General features: G+C 41.8%; 4 protein-coding genes across 4 annotated transcripts in view; 2 read left to right on the top strand and 2 right to left on the bottom strand.

The window, feature by feature from the left end:
* Nucleotides 1-157: 157 nt before the first annotated feature.
* PCYB_124420 (reticulocyte binding protein 2 homolog B) lies at nt 158-3,488 on the bottom strand (the record flags this gene model as incomplete). The annotated part of the gene is made up of 2 exons (XM_004223775.1): nt 158-332; nt 565-3,488. The coding sequence occupies 2 exons, from the start codon at nt 3,486-3,488 to the stop codon at nt 158-160; spliced, it is 3,099 nt and encodes a 1,032-aa protein (XP_004223823.1).
* An 805-nt stretch (nt 3,489-4,293) lies between these two features.
* On the top strand, nt 4,294-5,421 carry PCYB_124410 (20S proteasome beta 4 subunit). The gene is made up of 2 exons (XM_004223774.1): nt 4,294-4,901; nt 5,128-5,421. The coding sequence occupies exons 1-2, from the start codon at nt 4,515-4,517 to the stop codon at nt 5,386-5,388; spliced, it is 648 nt and encodes a 215-aa protein (XP_004223822.1). The 5' UTR covers nt 4,294-4,514; the 3' UTR covers nt 5,389-5,421.
* A 3,327-nt stretch (nt 5,422-8,748) lies between these two features.
* Nucleotides 8,749-10,080, top strand: PCYB_124400 (RNA 3'-terminal phosphate cyclase-like protein; the record flags this gene model as incomplete). Its single annotated transcript, XM_004223773.1, has 1 exon — nt 8,749-10,080. A coding segment is annotated over one exon (1,332 nt), but the record flags the coding sequence as incomplete, so codon positions are not given.
* A 2,205-nt stretch (nt 10,081-12,285) lies between these two features.
* PCYB_124390 (exported protein 2) overlaps nt 12,286-12,830 on the bottom strand; it is a gene marked incomplete at both ends in the record, with an annotated part of 1,130 nt that continues 585 nt past the window's right edge. Inside the window, one exon of the mRNA XM_004223772.1 lies at nt 12,286-12,792. Within this exon, the coding sequence (XP_004223820.1) occupies nt 12,286-12,792 (507 nt within the window). The remainder of the gene's footprint in view (nt 12,793-12,830) is intronic.

Raw genomic sequence — 12,830 nt, 5'->3', positions numbered from 1 at the left:
TTTTTTTTTTTTTTTTTTGTAATTCCGCAATTTTCCACCTACAGGAAAAACTACTATACTACTGAGACTCCAGTCAAAATATACGCACATGTGCTGAAGGCGCATTGTTCGGGAGCAAACATGCGTGGCGAAAAAAGAGGTGTAAATGTAAATGTGTTCATTCCACAAAGGGAATTTTCATATGAAAGGCATCCTCGGTGAGTCTATCCATTTCTTGTAGCTCTGGGTACGTCTTGTAGAGGTCCGTGGCATCGGTGTAACTGTTCTGTTCTTCTTCATATTCACGGTCCACTTCGTCTAGCTTGTTTTTCTTTTTCTGCTTCTCCAGGTCTCTGCGTGGGGGGGAGGGGTAAAAGGGGCATCATGAGCGCTGCGCGTGGGGGGCATCTACACTGGGATAGGGGCAAACTCTCCACAACAGCACGCACACGGGACAAACCTCTCCGCATGCGCGTTTCTCTCTCTCTTTCTCTCTCCATCTCTCTCGCTTCCTCTCTCTATCTCTCTATATATCTCCCCCTCTCTATCTCCCTCTCCCTATCTCTTTCCCCCTCGTGCGCGTACTCCTTGATCATGTGCAGCAGGCGCCTGATTTGGCTGTTTTCCGGCTCGAAGAGGTCCCCGCGGAAGGAGTCCTGCTCTTCAGCCATGTCGCCCGCGACGGGCCTGCGTTTCTTCAAAAGGTGGCCCCTGAGGACGCCAATTTGCTCGTCACTCAGCGGCTCCACGTCCTTGGCAGAATTCTCATAAAGGTTTATCGTTTCCTCGGCCAAAATAAAAATCGATTGCATTTTACTGTTTTCTCGACACTTGGCCTGTTTCTTCTTTATAATGGTCTCTTTTATGTACTCAACAGGAAAGACGAAATTTTTATAGGCGTTTAGCAGCTCATTCTTTACGTCATCAGGAATGTGAAAATTTTCGATATGCTCCTTTTTTATGGGCTTCATATTATTCAACGTCAGGTTCATTCGTCCAATTTTGGTCTTGTAGCTACACGGGTAGATATACAAACTTTTTTTTAATTTAACTAGGTCCTTCAGCAAGTAATTTAGTTCGTTAAGATCTAGCATGGAAATTTTTCGATAAAGCTCTTTGTTATAGTTTTGTACCATCTGAACTGTTAATGCGTTCGGATTTTCAAATGCCACATCGAAGACAGTCATAACGATGGATTCACAATCTGTTTGCAAAAGTTCCTTGTAAGAATGCTCATTTGAGGAGAAATAATCGGCCACGATTTTTCTGTACATTTTGTAATTGTCCTTTCCCAGGTAGGCCAAAATATATTCCTCTCGTATACTCGGGTAGTGATGGTATGACTTGTTAATCCCCGAGTAGTACGTGTCACAAATATGCTTCAACAGTTTGAAATTTTTGTCTATGTTGTTTTTGTTGAGGCGGTATTCCGTGTCCTTGTGTAGTTCTCCCCTCATGAAGTAGAAGTCCCTCTTAGAGAAAAAAATTTCTTCGAAGATTTGCTGCTCCGGGGATTTCTGCTGCTCCGGCCACTTCATCCGCTCCGACCACTTCGTCCGCTCCGACCACTTCGTCCGCTCCGGCCACTTCGTCCGCTCTCCTATGTTGAGCACTTGGTGGGGATCATCCCTCCGGCTGACTAACCCCATTATGTCCTTCTCCCGCTTAAAGTACGAATTAAAAATTCTGTTGATGGTGCTATTGGAGAGGTTAAAAATGTTGCGCGCATTTCTCGTTTTGATGTTATCAAATCTGCAAAAGAAGACGTCTCCTTCTTTAAGATTTTCATAATCGATATAGCGCTTCTCAATCAGCGTGATGACATCTCTTACGTGTTCCTTGTCGATTTTGTTACACCCTGTGGTGCCACAGGCAGGGGTATCTCCCCCCTTCTCAGAAGCGCTTTCCTGTACTGCCACAGCATCGGCGCTTAAAACCCTAGTGGACAGAATGACATAATTGTTAAAGAAAGCGAGAACCTTGGAGGGGTACCTCAACATGGGGTCGTAATCCCGAATGACGTTTTGGTCAGTAGACATTTTTTTTATAAGTTCATATATCTGGGAGTTAATCGGGTCCGCGTTAATCATGCTACCTTCGTACAAATTGGGGTCCGCTGTTTTGTTAACGATTCGAACGTACAGCAGTTTTTCCTTCTTAAAGATGTAATCATCCACGTTGATGTACTTGAGAGCATCTTCCTCGTTACACCCATAAAAATTTTGCTTGAATTTTTTATATTTATCTGTGTAATCCTTGGTGCGTATTGACCCTTTTGCTTTTTTCTCCTGTGGAGTGATATCCCTTGTGTGGCGCGCTTCGAAGGAGTTACTTTCGCTTGTGTGGACTCCATCGCCACTTTCTTCCCCCTTTCGGTATCCCATTTTGTGACTGGGAACACGGTCTTCGTTCATCTCCTCCAGGGCAACCGAATTGTGCAGGGAAAACTCATGTGTTATGACTTTATTTTTGAGGTAATCAAAATTGCGCAAAATATTTCTCGTGTTAATAATATTATGAGATTTTATTTTCACCTTAATAGGGTTACTTTTATTTTCAAATATATTCACAATGATATTATTTCCATCGTTACAAAAATCAGACACCTCAGCTTTGAAGTACACATTTTCGAATAAATTTTCCACGAGAATTGTGTGTTGTAAATTTCGTAATTTTTCATGTAGCTCATTATTGGGGATTTTGTGTAAACTTAAGAAAACATACTCGAGTTTTTTATTCACTTCAATTATGTATGCGCTTATTTTGTGAGTTGCGTTTTTTCCCGCTTGTAGGAGGTGCAAATTGTGTTTTTCCTTTTCATCATTTTCGTCGTAGAGCAGGTACCCCTTTATGCATCCATTTATTAAAACTACAAAATATTTATTTCTTACATTTTTTACAATTTGGATGAAAATTTTTTTTTCTGAATTTTTCAGTTCGTTTAATTTGTCGTAAATTTTTTCTTTTCTTTTGTTTATTTCGTTTGTGAATAATTCTCCGATTATTCTATTTTTCTCGTCAATTTCTTTTACGAGAACAAGACAGTCTTTAACATTATCATTTTGCACACAGGGGGATTGGTCTTCGCATTTGTGATTCCCCTTCCTCATCAGTTTAGCATACATTGCATGGTCAATAAAATTCTTCCTGTGTAAATACTCGTACAGCAGTTCATTTTCCAAAAGGTAGTTATTCTCCCTCTTAATTATAATCTGCTCATTATCGTCATTTTTTAATTTCACAAATATATCATTTTCGACAACGTTTGTTACTCTGCCCACTTTTAGCTGTCCCACATGCATATCATTCACGTCTTTTAATTTTTGCACACTTTTTTTTCTTACCTCATGGTTCCTTCTTCTTCTCATGAACGATTCGTTTGGTTCGTTATTTCTACTTCCCTGGAGGAAGTTATACAGGGCACCGCCCATACTCTTTTTATACCCATTAGTACATTTTAAAAAATGCGCGAGCAGTAGAAGGAGGCAAACTCCACAGGGGGGTTTCATTTCTGTTCACCCCTCCTTTTGCCTCACTTCACAATTGGCGAAGAGAAAGCGGTTTGTTCGCATTACACCATTGGGTTATTTGCATACACGCGGCAGGGTCAGGCATGCACACAGCAGGGTCAGGCATACACGTGGGCACATTTGCGTACTCTACATTTTCGCGGCACGTTCGCGCTACGTTTGCGGAAAATTCCTACCATTTCCGTGTCGAGGGGCGCTCCCGGGATTGCCTAGAGCGGTGAGTCTTTAAGCAGGCGCGTTTTCCCCCTGCAGCGGCGGGAAGAAGCCATCGTTTGTGTGGTTTCTCTTTCGCTTTTCCTTCACTACATAGCTTTAGTGACAATGCGATGATGGTGGCAATGACGCCCTGCGTCGTGATCGACCGGACTGAACTCCGCCTCCCGCGTGCATGGGCATGTGCGCACTTAAGCGGTGGGGTAGGGGAGCACACTCGTACGCAAGGCTGGCGAGCTGTTCATCGCTTCCAATAGTGTTAAGGGAAAATACTTTTTGGAGGGGTCATTTCTTCACCCCTCTTGCGTCGAAAGAAAAACTGCCTCTCCGATCTGTGCTCAGGCAGGCGGCGAATTTTGCTATTTCCCCCTCCTCAGATTTGCGCAGAAATGGGAGCGAACTAGGTCGACACGCCCCCCGCGCACGCACATAAGTTGAAAAGGGCACATTCGCTACGCTCGCATGATTGTTAAAGGTTTTTTGTGAGAGAGTGAATTTTTTTTTTTTTCCTTAAAAGTGAAGAATACAAGCGGAGAGGTATAACACCGTTTTGTGCTGTTTCGGGTTTTTCGCTAATTATATGTGTTATGTTATGTTATGTTATGTTGTGTTATGTTGTGTTATGCTGTGTTATGATTTTTTTTTTTTACTTGGGCCAACTCCGCTTTAACGATTGAATATTTTTTTCTTTTCCGATATTCTAATCGCCAACGAGATTGCCAGGTTCCCAACTTGCCCACCAAGATAGCCCGCCAGTGAATCCCCAGCTTCCCCCCCTCCGGCTATTCACCCATGGATACGCTAATCGGCCTGAAGGGCAAAAACTTCATAATCCTTGCGGTAGATACGTACAGCGTTAATTCAATTATCAAGTTAAAGAATGACGACAAGACCAAGTTTTACGACATTAACGGAAACAAATGCTTACTGTTGGGTGGATCCATTGGAGATAGAATTCAGTTTGGTGAATTCATAAGGAAGAATGTGCACCTGTACCAGTACCAGAACTCTACCGATATGTTTGTGAAATCGTTTGCCTTTTTTACGCGCAAGAATTTGGCCTACTATTTGAGGAGAAACCCCTACGAGGTCAACTGCCTCATAGCTGGATACGACAACGTAGGGAAGGAGGCTTCGCTAAGGCTGCGCGGAGTGGGCGTAGAAAAAGTTACTGTATACGTGAGGGCGAAGAGAAGAAGCCCCCATGTCGTAGCGGTTCCCCGTTTCGCAATAGAAATACGATTGTGTGTGTGTGTGTATGTATATATGTATGTGTGTATGTATGTATGTGTGTGTGCATGTCTCCCTGCTCTGCTTGCCCACCGCGCAAAAGAGACAAATCGGTTTGTATCCATTCAGTATGCTTCATAACGAACGTACCTACTTTTTCTTCACCCCCTCGCAGAAGGACGGTTACCAACTCTACTGGTGCGACTACCTTAGCAACATGGACGCTGTGAACAAGGGTGCGCACGGTTACGGAGCGTACCTAGTGAACGGTATCCTGGATAAGTACTACCATGAAAATATGAACCTGGAAGAAGCCTTACTCATCTTTAAAAAGTGTTTTGAAGAATTGAAGAAGAGATTTCTCCTGACCCAAATAAATTACGAACTACGGATTATGACAGATAACAAGGTAGAGGCTCAGTACGTGACCATTTGAGGCACCTCCCAGGTGGGCCATTACCTCAGCCCCCTGCGCTGTCCCATTTTTTACGTGTCACGTGTGTACATATGAATGTATATATACGTGTACATATATGTACATACGTAGGCTTCATCTATGCGCCTCTTCAAGCGGCATTAACACGCATGGGACATGCCCCCTTATGCGGAATAAAATTGCAACCTGCCATTCGCAAAACATTACGTATAACCATTTGCACACATGCAAAGAGGGGTACCCTAAAAAAGGCGCACACTCAGTGCCCTCCTTTTTTTTTCCTTTACTACATTTTAAATGTTGCCAAGTTTTGCACAATTGGGAAACGTTTCACAAAGGAATATTTTCAAATAGCTTAACTGATTATTAGGCGCAATTTATTTTCACAAAAAAGAAGCAAAAAAAAAAAGGACGGCATACAAACGAATGTACTACTTATGTGCACGTTTGGAGGTCCCACGAATGGGGATACTCTCTGGTACGAACTTGGGTCTGCGGTTCCTTCGATTCGTTGCAAATGGGTTAAGCGCTTTTCGCCGCGCATACATCACCCAAGCTGACATAACTTTTGCGCGGCCACTTTGGACATACATAGACATATGCACGAAAAAAGAAAAATGTGTTTCCCCTCCCCATCACCCCGTCAACGATTCATCGCATCAGTACTTCATCGCATCACCACTTCGTCGCATCACCGCTTCATCGAATCACTTCCTCGTGATGATTTACTCCCCCCTCAGTCATCCTTCGAATCATACAAATCTTCGTTGTTTATTCTCTCGTACGAGTACGTGGCAATTATGGAGAACGGAATTGTCATCAGTATTGTCAGAAGGACGAAAAAGACGTTATTACGATTTAGGGACCATTTGTGCAGGAGGAAGGGAAGGAAGGGAAAGGACATAAACATCAATATAAACAGGATAAGGACAAATTTGACTGAAATCATTCTGTGGGGGAGGGGGGGCCCGCGAAAAAAAAAAAAAGGCAGTGTACTGTGCCTATCGTGATGTGCAAAAGTGCGTACGGGTTATTCTCCCATGTGTGCTTTTTCCCCGCGCTTTGGTTTTTGTGTATACTTGCGTTTGGTTAGTTCTCCGTCCGTAGTTATCGTGTTTTCATTGCTTCGAATAATTTTAGCACTTCGCCGCGTGGTTTGGTGAAAAATCACAGTGTTATGATGCCTGGTGAAAGAGGCCAAAATGGGGAGGAAACGACTCGCCTTTCTTAACCACACACGTGTGCTACTTGCAAAATGTTTCCTCGTTTGCTAAAATGTGGTAGTGTTCTCTGTTGTAACTTTTTTACAGCATTTGTGCAAAGAATGATCATATGAAACGCGAAAAGGAGAAGCTGAATTTTCTGAATTTAAACCGAAGGGTCACATATATACAATTTGTCCTTTCATTTTGTCAGTGTTTTCTCCAAAGGGTAATAAAATCGCTTCATGAGAGGGGCGAAATGGCACAAGGTGATTGTACGTACACATGGGGCGTTTCCCCTTTTAACGATAAAAAAAAAAAAAAAAAAAAAAATGATCTCCCTCCGACCACACGTTTCGCGAAGGTGTACCTTTTTACAGCACATCTTCGTGGACGTTTAAGTGAGTCCTTTTTTTTTTAAAGGATAACATAACAAGGATGAATATGTTCAAAGTTGCCAGTTGTGGATGGGAGAAGATGGACGATTTTCGCGCCCCTCCCCCGCAATGGGGACGGACGCGCATAATATCATGTTAGTTCCGGCTATACACGTTAAATTTTAGTGCGTTGGGGCTGTGCCTCCTCATTGTGGTAGTGTTCGTCGTGCGCGGTGAAAGAAGCATGACAAACTGTTTTGGTGAGCGCTTGACAGCATAAATGTAACAAAAAAAAAATAAATAAAAATAAAGTAGCGGCAAAATAAAGTAGCGGCAAAATAAAGTAGCGGCAAAATAAAGTAGCGGCAAAATAAAGTAAAGACAAAATAAAGTAAAGGCAAAATAAAGTAACGGCAAAATAAAAAATGTTTTAACGTGTTGTAAAATTTCAGACCCGCTCCTTCAGCATTCGCCGCTTCACACTTTGCGGGGCATCTTTCCTATATTTTATTTTTTCGAACAAACCTGCGTCCTTAAATTGGAGATTGCTTTTTTTTTTTTAAAGTGTGGCATAATGTGGCAACGAAGGGGCGCAGGTTTACTTCATGTCCACCTTAAACGAGGAAAACGGCCCCCCCATCCTTTGGCATCATAAAAATTAGTGATATGTGAAAAAAAGTGGAGAATAATTTTACCGCGCTTGGGATAATTATCCTCTGCGTTTTTTTTTTTTTTTTATATTTTTTTTGGAAAACTGGAAAAGCACATATATGCGGAAAAAAAGGCACCAATGGATTGGCAATTTTGATCTCCTAAATATGGATGATAATTTTTGCCTGTTCTATCGAAATCGTAAAGAAGTGTTACAACTGCGAATGTAGGGAATTACGGTCGACGTGACTTCCTTTGTTCTTTTATACTGTGTTGAGACGGAATATGTATTCCTGCACTACGCGCTGTTGTGGCGTATTTTTTCACTTTTCTCCGTTTCGCGCTTTTGGAGGCCACTGAGGAACGTTGTGGTAAAATTAAAATGCTGGCATAAAGTGGCGCGAAGGCAATGCCACCTCTGTTTCTTTTTCATTTTCTTTTCATTCCTGTTACTTTTTTTTCCGAATTTCTTTTGGCCAAATAGCGAAATTGAAAGGAAGGAAATTGCCTAGCCTCCCACCTCCATTCTCATCATCTGCAACAATATTTATTTATTCCCCTGTTTGAGGATACATTTCTCCATGACGCTTTTTAACAAATAAAGTTACGCGAAAAAAAAAAGGAGCGAGCAACGGGACGGGATGAACCCAACTGCATCATAAGGACATTCTCCCAAAAACGTTTTACAGGAAGGTTTCCCACTTGGTATTTCAAAAAAAAAGGGGAATAGAATTCCCGAAAAAGGGAAAGTCAATTCGCGGAGTTCCAAACATTATAGCATGAAATTGGGTGATAGTCCGGAGTGGGAAACCTCATCAATACATTAAACAACTCGCGAGCTATATCTAAAGGGGCATGACCAAAAGGCTCGCTCAGCGTCAGTAGAAGGTAGCCACAACGCGTGCGTAGCATTCCAAAGGAGTGAATTCGTGCGTGCATATATTTATCACATTGTATACGTACTTACCAGCAGCTAGCCAACAGTACTTGATCATGGAATTCACAGGCAGCAACTTTCTACGGTTTAGACTTGCTTTGAGCATGATCAGCGGGAAAGCCATAACCATTAAAAATATCAGGAAAAAAAAAAATCTGGGAGAGATGATAACCAGAGTGATGGAGTTGAGAAGGAAGGCCTACGGGAATACGAAGCAAAGCTGCTAAGACTGATCGACAAGTTATGCGACGATACAACTATCAAAATCAATGAGGAAGGAGATGAGCTATATTTCAAACCAGGATTTTTAATGGGGAATGTAAATGATGAAGTGAGGATAAGTGATTTAGACAATACTTTTTACTGTGGAAAGGAAAGAAGCATTACATACTTCCTTGAGTTCCTCCTTATGGTAACTCCATTTTTTAAAAACCCCATCAAATTGAAATTAAAAGGAATAACCGATGATTCTATTGATACGACTGTTCATACGTGTAAAGTTATAAGCGACCACTTTTTTAAAAATATTTTAAAATTTGACGACCATTTTTTGAATATCACTATTTTGAAAAGAGGAATAAAGTCTGACTGTTCAGGGGAGGTTCTATTCTTTATGGATAATCTGAAAATATTGGATCCTTTCGACATAAATGATGCTGGGGTGGTTAAAAAAATTACTGGGACAATTGTTTGCAATAAAATATCTGCTGTGTTTAGAAATAAATTGATGAATTTCGCCAAAAAAAATTTACTTAGCTTTACTCCATATGTCAGCATACAGGTGGAGGATGCCAAGGTTAAAAATCTCAAAGCGGACAATCATTTTATCTCGTTTTCCTTGTTTGCCCATACGAAGAATAAGTGCCTGTATGCCACGGACTTGTGTGTAGATGAATTTTTCATGAGGCACGCGCGGGGCGTTCTAAGCAGCGGGGGGGGAAGAGGCGAGATAGATGACCAAGACGAAGCAATGGAGGACGAAGCAACGGATGAAGAAGCAACGGACGGCGAAGCAACGGATGAAGAAGCAACGGACGGCGAAGCAACGGATGACGAAGCAACGGACGGCGAAGCAACGGATGACGAAGCAACGGACGGCGAAGCAACGGGTGACGGAGTAACGGACGGCGAAGCAACGGACGACGAAGCAACAAACAAACTGCAGAGACACCGCATCGCCGAGGAAGACAAACAGAATAAAACCCTGCATGATGCGGACATATACGAGCGGCTGGGATTTTTTATAGCCCTAAAGATGATGAACGAAATAAAAGGGCTTCCCTCGATCGATTCCAACTACCAGTGGCTGCCCTTGTTGTATATGGCGATGGGAAATGACTTGGCCGTTTCGAAAATTTCCTTGAGCATTGTAAAGCCGTATTCCATTGCGCTGATTAGATTACTGAGGGACTTTTTCAACGTCGTGTTTGACATTAAGAAAGTGGAGAAGTCCCCAATGGATCACTCCTACCTGATTAAGTGTGTGGGCATAGGCTATCGCAACATTTCGAAGAAGACCTTTTAGCCGGTGCTCGGTGTTAGCGGTGCTATCTACAGAGCTGTTCGAACAGCTATCGCTACCCGCGGAGGAACTCACACAACCATGCGTCAGTTTCCCCTACATACGAAGCACACCTCCAGTTTAATTAGACAGAGTGTGTGTTCCTAACGATGGAATTTTTTCGTTTGTCATTATGCCATTGTGCCATTGTGTCATTAAGCCATTGTGCCACTGCGCCATTTCAATTTTTCACTTTTTTGGTTCATCGCAACATGCGTAGGCGTCAGCCGCACGCCGAAGCGGGGCTACAGTACACGTAGGGGCGCCCGCTCCAACGTTTGAACATTCGAACGTAAGCGTGTCAACTTGTTTGTTTTTTATTTCTTTAATTGTGGACCTTCCTCTTTTGTTCCCCCCTGCGGGAAGAACAGTTACGCATAAATTGAGGGCAGTTTGTCACCCCAGTCTAGCACAAACACTGCAAAGGTGTAGCAAAATAATGCAAAGCAAACTGTGCAGTGCAGCGTAATTTTAGTTGGTCACTGCACACATATTTGTTCACGCTCCTACTTGCTATGTGTGTTGGTTTTCTTTCCGGTGTACTCCTCCGTGCAAAACATGGGGTGGGTTATTACGGGTATATAAAAAGGTAGAAGGCAGAAAAACTGCGTAGGCCTTTTCGAAAATAGCTTCCTTTTTTTTTTTTTTTTAACAATATAACAAAATTTTTCTTTTAAAAAGACGAAAATGAGAAAAAGTTCTTCTTTATGGTGAAAAATAAATGTAAGAAATTGTTATTAATTTTAAAAAAGTCTATAAAAAAAAAAAAAAAAAAAAACAGGAGAAAAAGGAAAGATCTATTAAAAAGGAAAAACTTTAAAAACTTCCCATGCAAGTATAAAATGAAAGCCAAAAAAAAAAAAAAAAAAAAAAAAAAAACATACATTTAAAAGGGATGAATACTCGGATAGATATACGACGCTGTAAATGTATTGCGATGAAACTGTGGGAAAAAAAAAAAAAAGGAATAAAATGATAAACACGCTAAATAACGAAATGGGCAAAATATACGTATGGGTAAAATAACACTATTTCACTTTTTATGGTAAAAAAGAAATATAAATGCAGATAACGTAAAAAAGAACTGTATTGAAATTGCGATATAACTATATAGGAAATAAAAAGCGGCGCAAAATGGAGCAAAATCGCCCTAAGGGGGGGGGCAAAAATGGTCATAAAAAGGCGGCCATGCGAAAAAGACTGCCATAAAAAAGCCGCAATGTGGACATCAATTTGTCGTAAAAGGGGGGATGTGCCATACGCGATCAAGGCGCGATGGATGAACGAGAAATCGTAACGGCAACTCAAAAGGTGGAATATTCTTATGGCTATGAAATTATGAACATATAAGCATATACATATATACACATATGCGATGATGGACCCCCTTTTTTTTTTTTTTTTTTTTTTTCTCCTGCACGTTGTCGAAATGTGGATGCGCGTACATATTGACACACGCTGCATAGACATTTCTCCCTGTTATGCATTCAATGCGAATTTCTATGGTAACTCTCTTTCTTCATGTTTTAAGTCAACCCTCATTGGTGTTACGCTGCTCGGGATGCGCACGAGTGTTCACATGCGGGTATTCGCTTCCTGTGTGTAGACATCGGCACATCCTTCATCAAATGCACGCATAAACCGCGTATACAACAACTAATTATCACGTTACACGCAAATGTGTCTCTCTAGCCCAGGTGGTAAGCTAAGCAAATGCGTCGTCGTCCTCGGAATCAATCATTTCTGGATACAGGGGTTTTACTCAGGTGACAAATGAGCCTCTACAAAAGTCGGTACGATTCGAAACCAATCGGGAACAAATCGTCATACACAAATGGTCATATGGGAATAAAAAAAAAAATTCCTTCTGGCCCTTCTCTTCACAACATTTCGCTCTTCTTCGAACGTTCACTGGGTTCTCTGTGCTCACTCCATCTCGGAGCCACGCGTTCATCGCAAATACACGTCAACTTGTGCACGTCGGGTGAAGGTTCGTAACTCACGGTGGGGAAATATGGACCGACCGACCGATAGAGAGGCAGAGAGACAGACAGAGAGACAGATAGAGAGACATACAGACAGACAAACAAACGAACCCTGCGAGCCAACTGGGGCTGGCACTAACACAAAAGCAATCACAAACTTCGGTGCCCCCCACTATACTCTTTATTAATCTTTCTTTTCTTCGCTCTTTTTCTCTTCAAAGGATTCCTCCTCAAAGGCATCCTCTTCATTTTCATCGTCATCTTCCTCATCCGCCTGGCTGTCATCCGTCGTATTTTTCGTTGACTCCACGTCAAATTCATATTTACCCGATTCAATATTCTTCTTAGACTCCATAGATTTTAATTTCTCCTCCATGTATGATGACAAATGTTTCAAAGTGCATTCTTTGGGTAGAGGAGGTACATTATTGGAGTTGATTCTGGTGTAGAAGATGCTCGACTTTCCGATTTTCAAATAAGGCTCTGACACCCAGAAACGATATATTTGGGACTTTAATATTTGGTCTATTTTGGCTACAATCAAACCTGGGTCTTGTCTCAATTTTGTGGAGAAGTTGTTTTTGCACTCGTTCAAAATACCGTGCAAGAATAGCAGTGGCTTGGACTCGATGGCATAAAGGGTGTTGTTGTACACGGCAATGGTACACTGGTCCCAAATTTCTCGTAAGGCCTACACGGTGATGGGTAAAAAAAAAAAAAAAAAAAAAA

Source organism: Plasmodium cynomolgi, chromosome 12 (assembly GCF_000321355.1).
Source record: "Plasmodium cynomolgi strain B DNA, chromosome 12, whole genome shotgun sequence".
Taxonomy (NCBI): Eukaryota; Apicomplexa; class Aconoidasida; order Haemosporida; family Plasmodiidae; genus Plasmodium; species Plasmodium cynomolgi.
Note: the sequence above shows the minus strand (reverse complement) of the source record. Positions and strands in the feature narration are given on the sequence as shown.

Excerpts from the sequence above, each read along its gene's own strand:
- PCYB_124410 (XM_004223774.1), top strand. The coding sequence starts at position 4,515 with ATGGATACGCTAATCGGCCTGAAGGGCAAAAACTTCATAATCCTTGCG. Across the intron at positions 4,902-5,127 it reads TAGAAAAAGTTACTGTATAC|AAGGACGGTTACCAACTCTA; the intron begins GTGAGGGCGAAG and ends ACCCCCTCGCAG.